Genomic DNA, 22,686 nt, shown 5'->3' with positions numbered 1-22,686 from the left:
ACTTGACAGTCAATCTTATACTTTGCAGGTGGGAATGAATTATTTTTACTGAAGTATTATCCAAAGGCTAGCCCAAAAGAGACATTTAGAAATGTGTTTCTGGAACAGTTTGAAAAATTAACTCCTTTATTTTCAGGGACACCACAGAATCTATAAAAAAGATTGTCAACAGCAAATACAGAGTGCATTCAGTCAGAAAAGTTAAAATTCAGGACTGTTAATAATATGGATATACAGTATAACACAACCTGGACCTTCCCCAAAATATTTTTAATATATAACCCATAGTTCAGGGTGCCTAACATTAGACTGTAAAAACACAGTTACAGCAACTGTCCATAGCCAGTGACAAAAAACATATCTTCTCTCACAGATCATATGGCTGCACTAACAGTGTAGTTTGCCTCCAGTGACCTACACATTTATATAAAACAATTTTAATGGAGTTTACTAAATGTTGACCCCTTTCTTCTATGCACTATCAGAAACAAACCATACTCTTTCCAAGATAAACAAAAGCAGCTACAATATATGTACATCACTTCAATATCAAAATACTTTAGTGTCCAATACTATCAAAACTACCATTACACTTTTTAAAAAAAAAATCAAGGCCTTTTACATGCAATATCATGTTTGACACTACTTCTTAAAGAAAATGAGAACTACCTTTGCTCTTTGTTAGATATGAATGTAAATGGAATGAAATAAAGTGCAGCAACAAAACCTTGCTATAAAGACCTCATTAACTGTCCAGGTGAGAACTAATTGAATCATTAGACAATGTTTATATGCTGGAATGACAAAATCATTATCAGAATAATCAAAGAGCCAAAAGGTGTCCAAAACACAAGCTTTCCCTAAATGCTGGGTATGTACTGATAAGATATCTGAGAAACACTAAGATATAGACTTCTGCCATCCAGAGTAAGCAAAACACATCGCTGAAACTGACTAAAGAGGTAGGAAAGAATTATCTTCTTGAATTCTCCTTATAACTATCTTTTTTAGAACTTTAATGTTTCAAGAAGCTTAAAGGTATGGCTTCTGCAAAAGCTCAAGTACTATACCATGAGAAATTAATTTTCTTTGGTTCCTTAATATTACAAATTTTACTAAAATAGATTTCCATCAAAGCACAGCTTCCTGGATAACCTGTGTAGAGAGGAATGAGGGGTGAATGGTTTGAGGAGTAGTCTAAGGTATATTTAGCAGACCTTCAGAGCTGGCAAACTATAATTCAAAAAGATAACTAGATTTTGAATTCTTCTCTCAAAACCAAACTGTTCTGGGCAATATCTTCAGGCCAATATAGCCACCTTCCATAAAACCCTGCACTTACAATCAAGGTTAGCACTATGGATTGATCATTCTGCAGTTGTTAGTAACCATTATAACCTGCCTCTTTAAAAAAAAAAAAGGACTATAGTATGTTATCACTCATAAAAGTAAAATAGAGGACATACAATCGTTTAGTCATCAGTGTGAAATATGTTACTGTGCTGTCTCAGAGTGCCAACTCTTTCAGGATATACATTATTTCATGACTCCTGTGAATAGCAAATATAATTTTCACAGAATTTGGGGGAAACTATTTACAACAGTAAGATAACAAAACTTTCAATTGGAGGTATTTCACTTGGTTTTGCCTTTGAAACATATCTCTTTGGCTCAAAAGCTTAAGTATAATATCTTATTTTTGTCCAATTAAAAAAAAAGAAAGTGACTTTGGTACACTTTTCCTCCAAGACCACAGTATGTATGTATGTATGTATGAATGTGTGTGCACACACACACATCCAGAATAAATATCTGTGTAACCTGGACACCACTACAGGTGGAAGCTCTACCATTGTTTCTTTTCCTAGCTTGGAACCTTCCTTGAATTCTTCCTCTAACCTTTAACTCAATTCTAAACCAACACTAAACTTTTCCAACAATTCCTTTATTAATTTAGAACAAAAACTGTTGAGCAGTTTTAGTGGTATAGTAACATAAAGTAACTGTTAAAACTCTCTAGAATTTTAATAATAATGCTGTTTGCATGAAAGAGACCAGAAAGGAGCCACAAGACATTCAGACCACATCCTACAATCTTGGTCTACACTAACAGATCTGATCAGAACAGTGGGACTGTAACATCCTTGTGTTCATTTCCAGTCTTTGTAATGAACCTAATGCATATTAAAGGTTTTCTTTGGTTGTTTTGAAACTAACTTGTTTTCTGAATGATACAAAAAAGTGAAAAACATGTAAGAAAAGAAAGCTTTGCATTGGGTGCATAAAGTTTACCACCACAAGAATCTTAACACTTCTTAATCAATGTTTGGTGTAGTGGTATTGTAAAGTTTCCCACACCTCAAGCTTCCTCTTAACTCATTGTGATGAAAGGTTTATATGATGGTTGCACAATGTTTTCAACCAGGATGCTTCCAACATTTAATGCAGAAAAAGATGGGCTAGCAGTACATGAAGTTTTTATTAACAACCCAGTATAAAATTCTATAATGCTCCAGTTGTGGTTGGGTCTTCAATCACTTTCTCATAATATTGGTGATATCAGCAGCCTGCATTCTCAATTTGGACTGTGGACATTATTCATTTTAGAGAGATGTTTTTTATTGGACCAACTTCTGTTGGCGAAAGTGACACACTTTCAAGCTCTTTGCTCAAAAGCTTGTCACTTTCACCAACAGAAGTTGGTCCAATAAAAAAAAAATTACTTCACTCATCTCACCTCTCTAATTTTCTGAGACCAACATAGTTACAACAACACTGCAAACAACTATGCATTTTGTCTGTCAATTGGTTGTTTGCCCCATCTTCTTTCTAACCCTCTCTGGTCCTTCCACTGCCAGTGGAACATTTCAACGCTCTGTGGCCCTCTTGCCTTCCCTCCCACTTTCCCTCTCTTCCCCTTCTTTTCTACTTTGTCAAATTCCCCCTACTCTACTCCTATAATAAAAATAAATTATTTGGCACTACCCAGCGGGAACACGACTGCTATCCTTTTCTCTTCTGACTATTGTTTGCAAAGCCCACTTGTTGAGTCTTGTTTCAGATAAAACTTAAGGTGTTCGGAGCGGAGACCATGTCTAAATGTGTACTTGCAAAGCAACTACCACAAAGGGACCAGGCCCTTCAGGTTCCAATACAATATAAACACCACATTTAAGGTGATAGGTTTTTATCTTCTGGTCTGGGAGCAGCAAATCCTTTTGCACACAGCCCACTGTTCACCCATAAAATAGCAGGTGACTGAGAGGTGAAAGATTTCACGTGACAAATTTGCCAATAGTTCATGCCTTCAATCCTCTTTATAAGGATATCAACAGTTTGGTCGTAACCAGCAGCCACACTGTCGGATGGGCAAAAGGGGAGGGAGAGGGTTCAGAAAGGAGAAGGGAGACGTTTGGTAAAGGAGAGGAGAAAAGAGTCTCCATGGCAAAGCAAGGGTGTAGTTTGGGGACGAGCAGCGGGGGGTTGCTCCCCCAAACGGCAAGCCTCGGGCAGGCACGGAATTTGCCTCCCCTATGCATGCCCCGTTGTCCTGACTAGAGCTTCCCCCCTCCCCCAAATACAGAAGTCAAACTACGTCTAAGCGGCAACGATTTAAATAAAGTACCTGGCGCCAGATGCTTTGGAGACGTGTGGGTATGAGCCCCGGGGAGGAGCCACTCGTGGCAGCAGTGGGATAGCGGCGTCTAGAGGGAGCAACTCCAGAGACGGGGAATCCGCCCCGCGGCCCAACCCCACAATCTCCCCCCAGCTCTCACACGTACCTCCGCCCCAGCAAGCTGTCGCTCAGCGCACTGTGCCCCCCCGGGAAAGCTTCTGCCTCCAAACCACGGAGCCGCCGCCGCCGCCACCCCGCTCCGGCCGGCCCCCCACCCACCTTCGCCCCAGTCCAGCCCGGCCTCACCAGCTCTTTCTCGCGGCCTGAGCTCGGGTCGGGTTGGGCTCAGCGACCCGGAACATGAACCCGGCGCCTCCCCCGGCCGCTCCCCGGGGAAGCTGATGCCGCTTCGCAGAGACTCGGGGAGGCGGCCGAAGCCGGGCGAGCGAGAAGGGGTGTCGGGATCGCTCTTTGCCCGCGCCTCACTCCCCCATGATGGGAGCCCGGAAGCGGCTACAGCATCGGCAGGAAGTAGGACCCAACCATCCCGCTGCCGGGATGGAGCTCGGATGGTACGGCCCATAGCTGGGGGGTCTCGCTCACCACTCTCGACCCCCCGCAGCACTACAGCGTGTCCTACCTATCCGCCCCCCCCCCCGGGCCGTCGGGGCCTGTAGGGAGGAATTACACCCCCTCGGCCAGGTGGTACGGTCTGGTTGCCATGGTGACGGCCTGTACACCATCAGGGCAGGGGGAACATGGCCACTTTGGCCAGGCTTCAAGGGAGACTGCCAGGCCAGAGGGAGGAATATTTCCATAGGAACAGGTAACGGGCCCCGTTGCCCCCGCCCCCATGGGCCTGCATTGGTCTTCTGGGGAGGAGCACTAGGAAGGGTCAGGCCAGCGCACTGGGATGGGACACAGGTTCTCCAAATGATGGTGGCACCTGGCGAGGTCACCCCCATGGCACGTCCCCAGGTCACCACATTGCACCAGCGCAGTGTTGCATTGTCATTGGGACGTTGCCATGTCCAGTTAGCACTCTCAGATCACTGTCAGTGCTTAATAGTTATATTCCCCAGGCCCCCTTAAGCCCCAATTAGAATCAGGACCCCCTGGTGCTAGGCACAGAATACAAGGTGATCTGTGTCCCAAAGAGCGTATAGTTATCATGCCATGTGGAAATGTTGCCATGTCGTATCAAGTATATTACCGCACTGCACCAAAGCAACATCATATCAAAATGTCGCTAGATTGAATAAAAATCCCATTGCAGTACAGCAAAATACCATTCTTCTGGGGGAACACTTTTTTGTGACTAAATGTTTCATAAGCTCAGAAAGTGATTCTCAGGGCAATCCCAGAAAACCAAGGCAATAGTAATTCTGCTTATTAAGGAGAGTGTTGTTATACCCCAAAAATGGAGTCCCAAATCCTTCACTAAAATAATGTATGTAACTAACAGTTCTAAATTAGCATCCACTTTTGGAGTTTCCTGAGCATTTTATACAACACACTATTTAAATGGGAAGATCCTTAGAGACGAGAATAATGTTTCATCCAGAACTAAACAAAATAATTGGTGCTTAAATAATGATCTATTTTATCAAGGGATTTCGTAGATTTTTAAGGCTCAAAGGGGCCGCTATGACAATCTATTCTGACTTCCAGTATAACAGGGGCTATAAAACCTCGCCCAGTGATTTCAGCCTCAAGCCCGTAACTTCTATTTGAGCTATCGCTATTTTTTAGAAAGAGATTCAGTCTTGTGATGGAGAATCCATTATGTCTCTAGATAAATTGGTGCAATGGTTAATAAACGTCACTGCTTAAAAATGTGCTTTATTTCTAGTCTGAATTTGTCTAGCTCCAGCTTCCAACCATTGGATCCTATTATGTCTTTTTCTGCTAAATTAAAAAGCTGTCTACTATCTGTACTCTCTTCCCTGTGTAGGTGCTTGTACACTGTGATCTAGTTACCACTAAATGTTTCCTTGGATAAACTAAATAGAGTGAGCTGCTTAAATCTCTCAATATAAGGCCTATTTTCCAAATCTCAAATGATTCTTGTAAATCTTTTCTGAAACTTTCCAATTTGTCAGTTTTTTTTTTTTTTTTGAAGTGTGGATACCAGAACTCGACACAGTATTCCACTCATAGTCTCCCTAATGCCATATACAGAGATAACACCACCTCCCTACTCCTGATAAAGAGAGGTATGGAAAGTGTGCTAAAGGACAGTGTGTCAGTGGCAAAGCGTGGAATAGAGTCCAGAAGGCCTGACTTGCAGTTCAAGCTGTAACCTCTGGACATACTGCTTGTAAACCTAAGTAGACAATTTACGTGCTTCTTACAGCTACAGCCAATTAAAAATGCAAAAACAGTCACCCAGATTTGTGTTTTTGACACATATATTTAAAATATAAAAGGGACACAGAATTAATTATGTCCATCTCTTTGAGATTTTTAATAGGTGACAATATCAGACTTTGCAGTGTTTGCTAAATATATTGATATGCTAATTACCTTGATCAGCTGCTTCAAGACCTTTGTGTGACACTCCTATTTTCTCTATGAATTTCACAATTGAATCACTTTGCAGATTCAGATTATGAGTCAGTAATAATTATATTGACTAGAGCCATAATATTGTGTGTTGAAATCAGTTTTGTGTGAAGTTATTCTGAATGTAGTCTGTTTTCAAAATACGTTGTATTTGAATATGCAAAACACTATAGGTAATCAAAGTGCATTAAATAACATTTATTTTGTGTCTGCCTTGGTTTCATGTTATTGAAAGTTACTTGGAAGCATAAGTCACAGTAAATGTTTGTGAATGGAGTAAAGATAACCCTTGACATTCAAACTGAATGAGCAGTTAAAAGGTGAAAACCAAACCCTAGCTCCAATTGTTATCTTTCGAATGTTGGCAAGGGCTCTTCACTACCAAAAGATAAACATTACAAGAGAAAATAGAACAAAAGATACAGTAACTCTCAAGCGACATACAGAGCCATCAAACCAGATCTAGTACAATGATGACAAGAAAGAGTGTAAGAGTAATATCTGTCTGATATGGAGAAGTAAACAAGAAATTACCAACTAGTACAATAAACTACATACCAACAGAACAGATCACATTCAAAGAGCAAAACCTCACTGCAAACTTTAAATAATGAGATTCTTCTAACCCAACTAAGTGTACCGAGGGCAGCTTGGAGAAGCAATAAGAAAATAATTTTAAAAGGTGATAGTAAATAATAAAAATGTGATTGTAATGCTTCAATAAAGATTAAAGTATAATTTCAAATAGTTTAGTTCAGCAATTTAATAATTGTTAATTGATACTTTATTGTGAAAAGATATAATTAAACAGAAACTAGAAATGATTCTGAAGCTGGTTTCTGCCCCATAGGATTGAAACTGCTCTTAACAATGTTACTAAGGGTGTTTTTCTGGCCAAGTAGCAAGTCTTCTTCCCCATTCTTATTGTTCTTGATCTGTCTTTTGCCTTTGTCACAGTTATGGCTCTTCTAATAGACAGCCTCTCCCTTGCGTCTCTCTCTGGCGCTATTTGTCTGAATGCTCCTTAAGAATCTCTGTTAGGGTCTTTGCACTTGGCCCTCCTCTCTTCTTTACATCTACCTTATACTCATTTATCATACAGCTTCTACCATTAACAACTCTCAGACCTACCTGCATCCTTCGATTTCTCTGCCTATTCTCATCTTATATCTTCAGCTGCCTCACTAACATCTCTTCCTGGATGACCTGCCTCCACCAGAAATTGAAAACTGAATCCTTATCTTTCCTCCCCAAACCTCCCTTGTCCTCCCTTTCTCATTACCATTGGCAATTCCATCAGCTTCTGCATTCCCCGGGCTTGCAACATCATCATACTTGTATGCTCTTTTCTTCCCTCCCACTGAACACATTGATGCTATCTCTGAATCCTACCATTTTGCCCTCTACAATGTCTTCAAAACTCATCCATGACCATGCTTCTCCATTCCTTTTGTGAAAACTCTAGTATTGGTGGTGCACTAATAATATCATCTTCATCTCACTGAACATTTCCCATGAAATAGCTGTTAAGCAATATATGCTGGATATTTGAAAAGGTAGGGCTGTGATGTAGGAAATGACAAAAGATTTGACAAATGAGTTGCTCACCAGGGTGTCTAATTCTACCTCTTCTTCCAGAATCACCTATCTTGAAAATGTTTCAGCCAGAACTGGATTTTCAATTGTTATTGTAGATACTTTTAATTAAGATGACAATGAGCTCCCAGCCTTTTTTTCACTGTATGCGGCTTCAGTACAGCTTTGGTAATACATTTAGAGCCTGATGTAACCTTATTTTAGTCAATGGGTCTTTCTATTGATTTTAGTGGGCTATGGATCAGGCCCTTACTTTTACATAATTAATTCATTTAGTACTCATTGTGATAATACTGATCATAGTGAATTTATCTGATATTCATGTCAATGTCATATTTTATGCAGTGCTATAGGATTTCTATTGTAATTCAGCACTAATTAATACACCATTAAAATAAAGTGTTATCCACATTTTTCATTTAAAGCATAAGAAGTCTAGAAGTTCATAACATATTGGCATCAGTGTTCAATATCACATGTATCTGGGAACTGTTTCTCAGGCATTAGAAAAAAATCACATAAAATTAATGTGTCAGCACACAAGTTGCAATTCCTCTAACACTGCAGTATCTTACCTAAAAATTTCTTTTTAATGTTTCCTTTTTTAAAAAATATCAGGATCCATCTGGAACCCATCAACTGGGATGTTTTACATTTTTTTACATAAAATTTTTTTAGCCTTCTTTCTTCATCCCTCATGACTTCTGGTCGTCTATGTTACTTTATGTTCCCCTCCCAAGAACGTTAACAAAGATGCATAATCAGAATGCAAAATAACTTCATTTTTTCCTGTGAATTTAGATTTAGATTTTTTGATATTGTTTATAATAAAATCCTTAAAATAGAGCAGAGCCATTGCACTGTTCTCCTTGCAGGATTGGGGCTTTAATTATCTCTATACTATCTAATCATCATGGGATATTTTGTTTTGCATCATTCCTAAGAATGGTAATATGTTAAAGTGGGGAGGTGGGGGGAGAGGAAAGGTTTTAAAAGAACACAAATTGTCCCATTAAGAAAAAATGTAGATGAAAAAATCTCTCTGATTCATTGTTTTGATTTTAAAGTAAACTACTGAGAATGCTAATCACAAAAAGATTATTTTGAAAAAATGTTTTCAGAGCTGTAGATGAATACAGAAAAGCAGAGCACAATGCTGCCGTACGAATCCAGAGCTGGTTTCGAGGATGCAGAGTCCGAGCATACATCAGGTACTGTGATTTTTTTTCTATTTTAACCCCTATTTTCAGTCACTCATAACTTTCCAAAACTCTCACATATTATACTTAGCTTGCTCTCTCTCTCTCTCTGAAAGTGAATGTTTCTGTAAAATGTGAACAAAAATGATTATTCTGTTATTCTGATTATTCTGAGTAGCATAGTAATATATACATATTACCATTGCAAAAAATCCTTGTGATTTTTTTTTTTAAATTGTACAGCTAAAATTGCTGAGGTCCAAAAGTTGATGAATGGCATGGAAATAGCGTTTCTTTAGAACACTCTTCCAGTATTCTAGGGATAGCTGAGTTTGACTTGAAAAAGGTGGCATGTTGTACATCAAGAGTGCCTATTATACAAACTTTTCTTCTTCAGATTTTGTGGATGATGTGAAAAGAATTGCATGATGTGGCCTACTGGATAAAGCACTAGTAGAAGACCAGGGTTCTATTGCTGACTCTGGCATGCTAGGTATTATTATTATTATTTGAGAAATAGCATGTGATCACGTAATTAAAAATGGAGGCCCTAGTTCTCCAAAGTGTTACATACTTGGGAACAATGGGACTACTCACATGTTTAAAGTAGTCATTGTCTGACAATACCAAAAGAAGGACAGGAGACACTTGATATGGTTGTAATCAGGATGCAACTTTATTACTAGATGTCTGGGACTACCCGCCAGATAAAAGTGCAGGTAGCTCCATGATCATGATCCAGAAGCATCCGCCAGTCCCCCTCTTTTCTATCCAGGTCCCCCAGCCAACCCATTGCTGGGACCTTAGCATCCTGCCCCCCCTCGGTTAAGGTAGGCTATAAGAAAGGGCGGGGGGGCAGGAGTCAGTCATAGGAGTGCCATGCCAGTCATGCCTGCCGTATCAGTCATAGGAGCCCCAACACGCCCTCTCCCTTTCCACTCCTTTCACAAACCACCTCCTTTTTAATTTCTTTGCCAAGCCATTTATCTGGTCACTGTATCCCTTTCTAATGGAGTATCTACACTGGACATCTGCCCCACACTTACATAATGAGTTGCAACATCAAAACCTAACTCCCTTCCCGACTCACCATAACAAAGCCCTCCCTGAACCTGCTGCGAGGAAGGTGAAAAAAAACTCCACTCCAACTAGGCCAATCTAGTGGTGAGGAAAAAATTCCTTCCCAACCCCCCCTACAAAGGAGCGACTAGGATGATGCTCACTGCAGGATCTGACCATACCTGGTAGTTTGTCACCTCAAGCTGAGGAAGGGTAGGTGCTGCTTTGCCTGGTGTGGGGAAAAGGGGCTTCTCTTGCCAGACTCACGCCTTTTCCATTCCCCAACCCTTTCAGTCCCTGGGGATGAGTCAGCATCGCCATACTGACCCATTCCCCCTTTTGAAGAAGCTTCTAAGTCCCTCTCCCAACCCCCCGTTAGAAACGCACTATTTCCCCTCCCCTGGCAAGCTGGACAATGCCCCCACTTAAGGTGCAGTGCAGTCATATGCACAAATCTTTGTATAATCTGTCTCATAATGTATTAGGAAGCAAAGCAAAGTTGTTATGCTAGCACCTAAGCTGGCTGGGAATTTTTTTTTTCCCTTGGAGAAATATCAACAAAGCCAAAACTTGTTTCCTTATTATCAAATTTTCTAACAACCCCCAAATTGAAAATTTTAGAAATTTTTCAGTTTTCAACATTTTCCCATTTGACCAAAAAAAGTTCTGAACCATTCAGAAGTATTAACTGTATTCTCCATGAATTGTTTAACCAGTCACACAAACACCCATTCTTAAGTCTATTTCATAATGCTTAATAATGAATAACTTTTATAAGATTAAATTTAAGTAAGTTTGCTGAAACCTACTTTTTGGAATACGTATAGATAACATACAGCATTGCCTAAAATCTTGGAAAAATCTTTCCAATGTAACTTATAAATATATTATTCTTTCAATGTAATCATTTGTAATCAAAATATTTTGGTTTAGGTATTTGAACAAAATGATGATTATTATCCAGAAATGGTGGAGAGGCTATCAAGGAAGAAAACACTTCAGAAAAATGGTGGAGGTAACAAATGGGTTTTACAATTATTTTAGATATTTTATCTCTCAAATGCACAGCTGTTCGTTAACTTGCTCCTGGTTCTAGTACAAAAGTTGAGAGTTTAGGCCTCGATCCTGCATACACTTATCCTATTGCATACACTTAGTCCTATTGAAATCAGTAGCTCCACTGATTTCAATAGGACTATTCATGGTAGTAAAGTTGAGCACATGCATACCTGTTTGCAGGATTGGAGACTTAGGCTTCAATCCAGCAATGAGCTCTGCACTTGCAAAAGCCTACCTGTGTTGAGCTAATTGCAGGAAAGAGGCTTTAGGTTAGAAGTACTGTTTTCCTGGCAGTACTCTTAATTCTGAAAAAAACAGAGTATAAGTTCATATCTCTAGACATTGCTATTCTGTGTTTTAGTGGTTTAAATTTCTTACTTAATGAACCTTGAAATATTTGAAGTTTTGCCTTGAGGCACACCGCAGATCACAGCCAATCTAATTCCCTTGATGGACTTAAAGATAGAAATGTATCATAGCACACTATCTTAAACCTCTGTTAAGAGGTTTAGAAAATTAAGAAAAAGACAATTTGCTCTTAACATACAAGGGTAAGATTTTTAATCAGTAGTTTGCGTTACTAATTTACCAATTTATGTTAACAGTTTCTTTTCCAATACTTTGTAATTTGTTCTTCATTTATTCTTGACTAATTTTATTGAAGCCAAATTGTTGTTTTTCAGTATAGAGATAAAAATACACAGAAAGAAAAAAATGTAGAGTACTAAATAATAAGTTTAGATACTGTTGACTTGTTCCCCACTGGTTGACCAGCTAGTTAATCAGACTAAGTCATCTTTTTGGGCCATGTTTTTCAAGGAACTTCTTATCTTACTGCAGTTTGTTTGTGCAGACTGGATAACTACATGCTTAAATTGAGTTCTCCTCTGAAAAGTGACTATGTGTGCTTAGTGAGACTTAAGTGGTATATAGTCACCCCCTGGTGAATGTTCTAAACAAATTCTAAAAAAAATACAATTGGACGTAGCTCAAAAACATATACTGTAAAATTCTGAAGATAGCAGTTTAATCTTGACATTCAAGATTCAGAATCAAGGAACATCAGTCTCTGTTTCTGGCACCTGACCACAGACTTATTTTGAGGGCTTTTGTGGGACACAGGTGGCACATAGGCCTTATGCTGGCCCTCTGCACTCGGGTCAATGCCACTTTTTGTTCAGATCGACAGATCTACACAGGCAGATATCTCTGGACATTCACATATTCAAATGCCAATCTTTTGGTAGATCATAATCAGTTTGTGGTTAAAATAGTAATGGCATCATCTGATGTTCAGTCATTTATTTTTTTTTTTTATATGTGGGAGGTGCGTTGAGAGCGGTGATACAGACTGACAAAGTTTCTGACGTAGAGCTCTCAAATGGGGCACAAAGGGAACAACACATCATCATTTTCCTGGGTGGGGACATGGAGGAGGAACTGCAAGACTATTCTTCACCTAGCGGTTCCCTGCACTATTGCCTTGCCCTTTGAGGCTGTTTGACCTCAGCTCTTAGTGGCCTGATTCTCTTTCTATTGTTTCTCTTCAAATAATTGCCCTGGCAATTCAGCTTTGTGACAAGAGTGAGTCTCTTTCGAATTAACACAAATTCCCTGCAGTCTGTCAGTAACAAACATTAGAAAAAATAAAACCAGCTCTCCACCCTTTAAATTAATTATGTAGCATCTGCAAAAGTTCTTAACAAATGAAAAGTGTTTTTAATTGTGGTTACTGTAATACACTTTGCGCAGGGCACATAATTTTCTAAGTCTCCCAGTCTATGTACAGAACTGGGCAGAAACAGCAACAATAATGGGAGAGAAAAACTAGAAATGGGGGCAAGCAGGTATCTTGAAGCTGAGGTCAAGAAATTAGAAAATGGTAGGGAGCAGCAAAGGACATCAGTCTGAAGGATGGATTTAAAAGACAATTTCTCCCATGCACAAGATGAAATTGCTTCAAATGGAGATTTTTCAAATTACATGGGCTCTAAAGACTCAAGTTTCCCCTGAAGTTCTGGAAGGTGATAGAGGACAAATAAAGGCAAAACAGCCTGTATATTTAAAACACAGGATAACAGGATTTACCATTCTAGATCAGATCATCCATCCATCTTGTTTCTGGTAGTAGCCAATGCCAGATGATTCAAAGAGAAACAAAAACATCCCATTAGGCTTCTCAGTTGTACAGTGGTAAGTGGAACTTCACTCCCCTCAATATCTTATGTTGTACTTACCCGCAATTTGGCTGAGGAGGACTGGATTTGACAACTTGTGGAGTCTGTCAGTACAACTTCTGAGTTAGCCATGTGAGTTTCTTCAGGATGATGTCAGGTGCATCTTTCTCCCTATTAATCAATAGGCTCCTTAACTCACTGCTCCCACATATTTATGCCCTTGGATTTAGAGAATGAACTTGAGTCTTGTGCCTAAATTTTCTGTGCACTAGCATATTGTGCTACCTTTATTAAACCACTGGGCTGGCTCAACTTGGAATATTTCAAACAATGAAATGGTCTAGCAATTTAGGACAAATGTAAGTGAAAATAGTAGTAAAATTTGTGTTAAACTCTTCTTAATTATTTTAATGACTCTACTGATAATTAAACAGGATGTGGTGGACATGATAATTGTTAAATAAAAAAATAATTGGTCTTTAAAATTTGTCTGCTGATAATGACTAGATTGGTATCAGTTGCCAGCAAACAAGGTAAAGCATATGCACAAAATACCCATGATTACTTGATAATAAATCATTTTAATTATTATATTCAAAATTGTGAAATGAAAGTAGCACTGATGCGGAAAATAGCAAAGGCTCAGGCTCATCAGATCTGCTCTCCATATGTGCATCACTACTAGTATTTTCAGTTGTTAATATTCCAGTGCACCTCCCTCATAGTGCCCAAATCCAGTAAATAAAGTTAACTGAGTTTATAACTTTATGGAGTCATCCTGCAAATTAGTTATGTATCTTACTATTTTTTAAAGATAGGTATAATAGAAAAATATACTTTTTCTGACTATTTTTGTCAAGTTAAAGTTCTAATTAACCTTTTGTGTTCATTCTGGTTACCCTTATGATGCAAGCTGGACTGAATGGACAATTTCTTCCACAGTCTGGGGCCTTGTCCTGCAGGAAAGGAATTGGGTTTTGTTTTTCTAAATAGTAGCTCAGATTTTTTTCTATGAAACACAGCCCACAGGGCAAGAAATCCCTGTAAAATAAAAGGAATTCTAAGGCTTCAGGACTATGCACCTAAAGAGAGTATAAATTATGAACATATTTGTTACCAACTTTGAAGAGATCAACATTAAAAACATTTTTAATACTCTGTATACATCACAGTTCAACGCTGTCTCAAGGCCACATTCAGCAACTGTTACTCATGTTGAGTAGTCCCTATCAATGTGACTTCTTGGGTAAATTCTATTGATTGGTGCAGAAGGGTGTCACAAGGCCTGTGCACCACTTAGACTACTTGTTAGGCCCTGTTTCAATTCCCATTGAAGTGATGATTTTCCCTGAATGTAGTTGCACGGTGGACCCATTTATGTGAGGGAAAGGACCAATCAGTAACAGATAATTTTCCTAGTGGAGATGAAACCTGGAAGTATTTCAGAACAAAGAAGAAAGGAGAATGTTGATAATGATAGATAATTGTGCTGTCATTTACTTACAGAGGAATTAAAAAATAATTTCTAGAAGTGCTATGTTTTGGAAGTAAACTCCCAGGAGTCCCTACATACTATCATCAGGGATATGCATAACGATTTATAAGTGACTGGTCCATTTTTTAATAAAATGGCAGGACAAAGGCTACAATACAGGAAAGTGTCCCCATTCAGGAAAGCACATAGGCACATACTTAAAGTTAAGCAAGTGTTTTGGTGCTTTCGTGAATAGGAATAGACTTAAGCAGATACTTAAATGTTTTCCTGAATTGCAGTTAGAATGAGGAGGGCTACACCATTTGCCAAACAAGCTGACATTAAATGCACTTGGTAGAATTCTTTCTGTTTTTCTCCTCTGAAATAGAAAGTCGATTGATTAAAAGGGTCCATCCAGACTTTGAGCTGGTAATCAGTGAACAGTTGAACCAGGAAAACAGATTCTTCCCTCCCCAACCCAGAAGCAATATATGGATCATCTTCCCAGGTGAACCATCATGACCACTATGGCATTTGACCCGTGGTAGCATACACAACTTGCTGAGTCCTGTGTGATGGCTGTGGCTGGCAGGTCTGTGCAAGTGGTGCACCATCAGCCACATCTCCACCACACATGCCACCTTCACACCCCTAGTTAATAGGCTTGCAGGGCCTGTCTTTGTAGCATGCAGGAAAATGTGGCCTCCGCTTGCTTAACCCATCTGTATTCAGCAACCCTGTACTATGAAACTGCACACATGGCATTGTGCTATGGCCTCGGGATTTCACCCATCTGGAAAGTAAAGAAATTGTCTGTTGAGCATAAAAGAGAGTGATCCAATAGTTGCACAGTCACACATTCTAGATACATATACAAAGTGTTTGGAGGTGGAAAAGGACAGAGACAGGATTCTTTGTTAGCATTTGTTTCCTTTTAGAAGTTACTTACTCCAAACACGTCTATGTATCTTTTAAATCAGCTTGGAGCAACCAAGAAAATGCGTATTATTTAACGACCAAATCTAGAATAATTAAAACACAATAGCTACATTAATTGCTATAGCAGCCAAGGGAATGCCAACTATTAAACTGCTCTATCTAGAATGACTCAACTCCATATTCCACCATATAGATTTAATTAATATTGTTCACTATATAAGTACCAAACTGGCTAACATCCAGATACACAAATGCCAGAAAAAATTGTCTCACTTTCTTTACCGTTTGCATTTGGGACCCAGAAGCTTGATGAGATGCTTGCATTTTATTACTAGAGGATCAGGTGTTTTTCCTCTAGGATCAAAAACTGTAATCTAACATTTCCTTTCTTCATTTCAGTTCTTACTTCCTTCATTCTCTTTTTCCATAGTCACCTGTACAATGAAAAAAGTTAGAATACTGTTATATCTAGATGAGCCAACTTTTCTCCCTGTCTTATTTATACCCTCCATACTCCTGATCAGTTGGCTCTTAGGATGCTGACAAGTTACCACTGCTATGAAACAAGCTTGTTACCCTTTCGGCTGGCTCCTACACTCTGTGGAACTAGAGTTGTTAGGCTCCTAAAGTTGTAAAGTCCAAAACTTTGTATGTGTGAGACTTAACAGTTCTTGCAGGATTATTTGTCACCGGTGGGAAGTGCATGATGGTTTAATCAGCTGGGAGAAGGGCTTGTTACTCTTGTCAGAGGAAGAGGTTTGTAGAAGAGAGGGGAGGTAGAGATATTTGTCCCTAGGTAGAAGGTATGGAGGGTTTTCCCTGATGTGGATACTTGGGGCTTTTTTCATTGTGAGAGGATTTGGAGAGAGTCAGGCAGAACACCTGTTTTGAGAAGGGAGAATAGGCCCCCTCCATTTCTCTACACTTCAGGTATAGGATTGTGAAGCAAGGGAAGTTGCCTGGGTAATTCTCCATGTGACTGTGCCTTAGTCCCATGCTCTTGTAAGAGCAGGCTATTATAAGGCCCCTTTTTATGTGAGTTACCTTCCGTAATAGTGTTCTGGCTCAGAAGTCTAAGTGTCCTCAGCATTCAGAAGTGGAATTCCCTCAGCAGATCAGGAGAGGAGCCAAAAAGGTGTTTTAAACTATTCTTGTTCAGTGGCAAAACAGGAGCCCCAAGGTCATTTCCAAACCCTGGCTACTTCCAACAAAAAATTAATTCATAAACTGGCTGTACCAGCAACAGCTTTTGCATTCTTTCCAAATTTGGAAAAGATGAGTGATGAAGCAAAATTGAATCCATTTAATCGAACAGCTTCAGAATATTCCTGGGAATGGAATGCATTATTTCATTGCTAGATTTGTGGCCTACAGCTAACACCATTCATGAAAGATTTATGGAGGGAAAAGTTAAGACAGATGCCATTAGCTGTTCTAATTCATAATTTTGGAGTTGACCTGCTGTTTGAAATACTTGTCCATAGAAAGCAAAACTTTTTCAAATTTAATACATTAGAATTCCTGCAATTTTCTGCATAAAAATTGCATCTTTGCAATTGTTTCTATTTATATTATTAGTCAAGCAGTATACTATTAAAGTAAGCATTTAAAATGCACTTTAATTAAACTGCAGGACTTATGCCTTACTTAATGTAATGAAGAAAGAGAATTTAAAATGAAGTAGCATCATTGTATTCATTTGTAAATAACATATTGCAGCCAACTGTTTCTTAATTGCCCAGTCTGTTGATAAATAATCCAGTCCTGCTGCTCTCCACAGACAATTTGCTTTGGATCAGAGTAGGCAATTCAAATAACACTAATTACAGTGAAACCCTTTTACAGTGAATTCCTGTTTGCCATGGGGGAAAAAATTCACTATATCAGGGGAAAGCACTTTTGCCTTTGATTTGTGTCTAAAACATGAGAAAAACATAAAAGCCGCATGTTGTGCTAAATAAAGAACGTACACTTGCATTTAAAGTACTTATATTTTACTTTTTATGATACAGTTGTGAATTATGTTCATTTTGCATTTGTAATTAGAGGGCGGAACAGATGTGAAAGCTTAGTTTAAAGTGATGTATCCATTAAAATAACCTATGCTGCCAAGTGATTGTTCAGTATAACAGGGGATCCGTTCACTATGAGAGGAATTCTACTTTATTGGAAGGAAACCAGGACTTTAGGAAATGTTGTCTATATCGGGGATTCGCTGTAACATGGTATCATTGTATTTATGATCTTAGGATGTTAAAATGAATATTAAATTAAACAAAATTCCCAGAATTACTCGGGAGGCAGCTAAGTACATAACATTTAGTACAGATGGTTGGAAGGCACAATTTTGCTCCATCACCGCATCCGTATCCTTGAACGATTTCAACTGAAGACAGCATTTCTTTGAATTTTTCATTAAACCAGACGTCTTGAAATATGAATTCCTTTTATGTTTCTGTGAGTTTTGGCTAAAAGAACCCCAGTGAATAAATCATATAATACTACGTGTCACCAGCACTTGTGCATATTTCTGCTTTGTTATTCTACTCTCAGTAGAGCACCATTGATTATCAAACTCAGCGGAGAGCATTTTATGATCATATATCTCCATTAGCTCCTAGTTTGACTACCATAGATTTTTCTGGTTAAGCCTGCATTATGTATTAGGAAGCCTATCTCTTCAATATAAAGTTTGATTTTATTCTCTCTAAGCCTAGAACTCTTATTATGTATTATGTATAAAGATTCTTATCTTTTATATGTAAAAATAGGGGCACTATCTTTGTGCAACTGAAATGTGTGCCCTCTTTTTTTTTTCTTGATTCACAGACAGCATATTTTATTATGAAGATGAATTTCTACAATGAAATGGCTGTCAGGGTAAATATTTCTTCACTTGTTAAACAAATGAAAAGTCAATTGTGCTCCGAATTTGCTTTTAATAAAATGAGCAAACCAGAATATATAAACTTGATTGATATGCTGATGGTAAAGGGCAGGAAATAGCATATAGTTAAAAATTAAAGTTACACTAAGTAATCCTGGTGGTATTTGAAAATTACTGCTAGATTTAAGACATTTGTATGTAAATTCTTGTACCTTTTAACATATGGTGATAAAAGACAAAAATACCAAAAAGCAACCCACATATATGCATGTATGTGTGTGTGTGAATGTACAAACTTAAACTGAATTCCCATCTTTGTAAACTATGACTGTGTCTGACTCCTTCAAATCATATTATGATATCTGTGTCTATAACATCTTTAATTTAACTTTTGTGCTCTATTCTTTTAGAATAAATTAGTAGAACTTCCACGCATTTATGTATCGTTAGATAATATGATAGTACGTCATATTAGCCACTGTCAGATTTCAACTTTTATGAAATGCAGTAGTTTAATATTCATAGAGCACATTAGCCCCATAAATTGATAGGGTGTCTGATTGAATCCATTTGCAAAATACATTTGGACCAATTAAAATAAACTTATAACAACACTAAGAATGGTTGTTTTTACTAACCTTGTGGTTTTAATCAGGAAAGAACTGAGTGGAGTAGACAGTAATAGCCTGTAATACCTTCAAGGATAGTTAATGAATAGCCAGACCTCGTCTGGTTGATAAACTTAGGATATTCTAATTCTGTTACATGTCTGATTGTTTCATATGGAAAAAACATCTTTTTAAATTTTAATTGTTAAGTTGTGCATTTCTTGTCTCTTACTTATCTACATTTGGCTACCAAATCAGACATATTTACAACTGCTTGAGATGTGGACCAGTGAGCCAATGTGTAGGAGGAGCATAGAGGCTATTGGCTATCTTTGAGAGGAAGTGAAACACAGACAGCGGTCACAGTCTTCATCCTTATACTGCAGGAATACAGATCAAAAACTAAGAAAAAGTGAATAATGTTAACATTATTTTTCAAGATCAATCAATATGGAGCTCCCTCTAAACTCTCATTCAGCTGCTAGAAGCTATCATTGAGAAAAATTGTAATGAAATTTTAATAAACATTTGTGGCATTTTTATAGATATCCTACAGAAATGCTTTGAAACAATAACTTCCTAATTTCCTATGTAAATCTTCCCTCCTCCTTCATTTTTAGTTTCACAGTAGGAGGAGGTGCACTGTAAATAAGCAACTTATTCTTTTGAGTTTTATTAGTACTCCACAGAGGAGGTAAGAACACAGCAGACTTTATGTATCATTGTGAATTTTAATGCTTTTGAAAGGTTCTGGATTGATAGCCTTGCACAGAACAGGTACATGAGCAGTGACAGTGCAAGCTTCTCTCACCAAACCCCTGCTAACATGCATCAGCCCTGATCTAAAGAAACCTCTAGATGGCTGGGGTACTTCAGTCTCCAGACCCATTTGTCTCTGATGAGACTGCCAGCAAGAGTGGCAAGTAGCAGTGGTAGTTTGTGCAATGTGGATATTTGTTCCCTAGGAACCAGACTGGGACCACAAAATGCATTTCACGCAGGCTACTGAGCAGCTATCATATGATGGTATCTTTGGTCTTGTAATGGACGATGTAATTACTTCATTAGTTGATAATATTGCAAATATTTTTTCTCAGGATGTACAGGAAAATGCTCTGCTGCGTGTGCCTTTTGTAAGAGAAAACATGGATACATGTTAGTGCATGCAATGGCCCTCTAATTTATTTATTCTACTGCTGCAGAAGCAGTCATCCAGCTGGCAAAGTGAACACAAGTTAATTGACTAAATACATAGGCAGAACTGTGCTGAGCTCATTGATGATGTAATCAGTGATTCTTTAGAGAAAGAAGGATGCAAACAATCCTTGTACTTCATTTAATAAAAACAGAGAATAATAAAGTTTGTCTAAGGGAAAACTGCAGAATCTATTGTATCCATTACATAAGTGGTTAGCGGTGTAAAGTATTGCATTCCTGGGCCATTGAGTCCCGATCCAACAATACATTTAAGCACATGTGTAACTTTAAGAACATGAATAGTCTGTGGAATGAGATCTTCGTTCCCTTCTGGCCTCTTTACTCTGCATAAAAGGGCCCTAAAAGGGCCTTGATATGTGTATGGGGGAGGATTTCCTTGATGCAGGAACTGCAGAAGACAGGCATCAGGCTATATTCTAAGGATTCCATCTCAAGCCCTGATGTAGGGAGTATGTTGAAGTCAGGACAGCAACATGCAGTGCCATGGAGATCCCCGTAGGGCAGCCTTCGGAGGCTGCTGTAACAGACCTCTGGAGCTTTTTAAGTTACACCAAGGACTTCTATCACCCTCAGAGCAGCCCAAGGTTGGGAGGGCACAAGAGTGACTTAAACCAATTTCAGAGTAGCAGCTGTGTTAGTCTGTATTCGCAAGAAGAAAAGGAGTACTTGTGGCACCTTAGAGACTAACACATTTATTTGAGCATAAGCTTTCGTGAGCGACAGCTCACTTCATCAGATGCATTCAGTGGAAAATACAGTGGGGAGATATATATATATACATAGAGAACATGAAACAATGGGTGTTACCATACACACTGTAACGAAAGCTTTTGCTCAAATGGATTTGTTAGTCTCTAAAGTGCCACAAGTACTCCTTTTCTTTAAACCAATTTAGCCCCCTCTTCCTCTGGGTTGTGGTTCAGTGCTGATTCTCTCAAAGGCATAGCACAGAATCTCACCCTTCGTACATATTTTAGGAGTTGAAGGTGCTTAGGGGCAAACCCTACCCCCCTTTGTGAGTAGGCGCCAATTGCCCAGAAATACTTATTTTGTTTTAGTTTATTGCTTAGTTAATAGCTGTTTTAAAAGTATTCTACAATGGGATAAATGCTGCACTGATTTACATCTCATGCAGCTGAAGTCAGTGGAAAAGCATAGGATTTGTAAATCACCTCAGAAACAGGCCCTGTGTCTCTTTCAGCACTCCCGGGTTTCAGAGGCAGTTACATACTTAAGTCAAATATACTTGTGCAAAACTCCAAGGGAAAAGAGTAGGGCCTTTGATATGCAACATAAAACACAAAACTTTTTTCCTGTACATTTATACAGTAATCAAAATATTGGGTGTGATTCTCAGCTGATATAAATCTGCGTAGTCCCATCGTTTTCAATGGTGTAAAAGTGCCTAGAGTCACTGATGTCAGTGCAAATATATCAATTTACACCAATAGAAGATCTGGTCCATTGTTTTCATTTACTTATAAACACTGGCTGTGAGTCTCCATTGCATGCATCTTGTGTAGTCATTGATACCTATGCAAGTGAATGTAAAAATGCTACCATTTTGATATGGTAGAGTTTTATATCCATTTTGCCTCCTTCTGCACAGATATAAATGGCTGCACAAGATGCAGGCCATTAGAGAATAAGGGCTGTTGGGTTTAGAGATAGCTGCTCTAGGGCCTGATTTACAACTGCTTTACTCCAGTTTTACATGAGTGTAAACACATTGAAATCAGTGGAGTTACATTCACAGAAAACAGGAGTATAAAAAGTTGTGAATAAGTTCTTTAGTGTGTAAGTGCATTATACTCTTAGCTTTAGATAATTCTTTTAAAATCAAGGTTAGATTAAAAGTGAAATGTGACTCTTGGACTTAACCTCTTGTATACAGTGTTTTGCCTCATAACTCTATCAGCCTAGTTGGTTACATTTGCTTAGGAAGAGACCTGAAACTGCAACAGTAGGAGTAACATTCAACACTAAGGCCATGTCTACACTACGAAAGTACTCCGATTTTACAGAAGTCGATTTTTGGGAACAGATTGTATAAAATCGAGTGCATGCGTCCACACTAAGCACATTAATTCGGCGGTGTGTGTCCACAGTACCATGGCAAGTGTCGACATTCCGAGCGGTGCACTGTGAGTAGCTATCCCACAGTCCCCACAGTCCCTGCTGCCCATTGGAATTCTGGCCTGAGCTCCCAATGCCTGATGGGGCCAAAAATTTGTCGCGGATGGTTATGGGTAAATGTCGTCAGTCAACCCTCCCTCCTTCCATGAAAGC

At 38.7% G+C, this 22,686-nt stretch overlaps 2 protein-coding genes across 8 annotated transcripts in view; one reads left to right on the top strand and one right to left on the bottom strand.

Moving 5' to 3' along the window:
• The window catches only part of GPATCH2 (G-patch domain containing 2), a 179,973-nt gene extending 175,682 nt beyond the window's left edge, over positions 1 to 4,291 (bottom strand). For 3 of the 4 annotated variants that reach the window (XR_005224851.2, XR_006289834.1, XM_037895719.2), the window contains exon 1: positions 3,923 to 4,272. Coding sequence is in view for 2 of the 4 variants with exons in the window: in XM_037895719.2 (XP_037751647.1) it covers positions 3,923 to 3,978 (56 nt within the window). In the remaining 2 variants the exon portion in view is untranslated. Of the gene's footprint in view, positions 1 to 3,922 lie in introns of all 4 variants that reach the window. The other variant, XM_007064746.4, reaches the window with a different exon arrangement.
• Positions 4,292 to 4,298: 7 nt separating this feature from the next.
• Positions 4,299 to 22,686, top strand: part of SPATA17 (spermatogenesis associated 17) — a 152,884-nt gene continuing 134,496 nt past the window's right edge. For 3 of the 4 annotated variants that reach the window (XM_043543646.1, XM_007064745.4, XM_043543645.1), the window contains exons 1-4: positions 4,299 to 4,442; positions 8,899 to 8,988; positions 10,969 to 11,050; positions 18,514 to 18,564. In XM_043543646.1, coding sequence (XP_043399581.1) covers positions 4,375 to 4,442; positions 8,899 to 8,988; positions 10,969 to 11,050; positions 18,514 to 18,564 — 291 coding nt within the window. In that variant the 5' untranslated portion in view covers positions 4,299 to 4,374. The remainder of the gene's footprint in view (positions 4,443 to 8,898; positions 8,989 to 10,968; positions 11,051 to 18,513; positions 18,565 to 22,686) is intronic. The other variant, XM_037895718.2, reaches the window with a different exon arrangement.

The sequence above is a fragment of the Chelonia mydas genome, chromosome 3 (genome assembly GCF_015237465.2).
Source record: "Chelonia mydas isolate rCheMyd1 chromosome 3, rCheMyd1.pri.v2, whole genome shotgun sequence".
In the NCBI taxonomy this organism is placed as follows: domain Eukaryota; kingdom Metazoa; phylum Chordata; order Testudines; family Cheloniidae; genus Chelonia; species Chelonia mydas.
The sequence above is the reverse complement of the archived record's forward strand: the minus strand, read 5'-3'. Positions and strand labels throughout refer to the sequence as shown.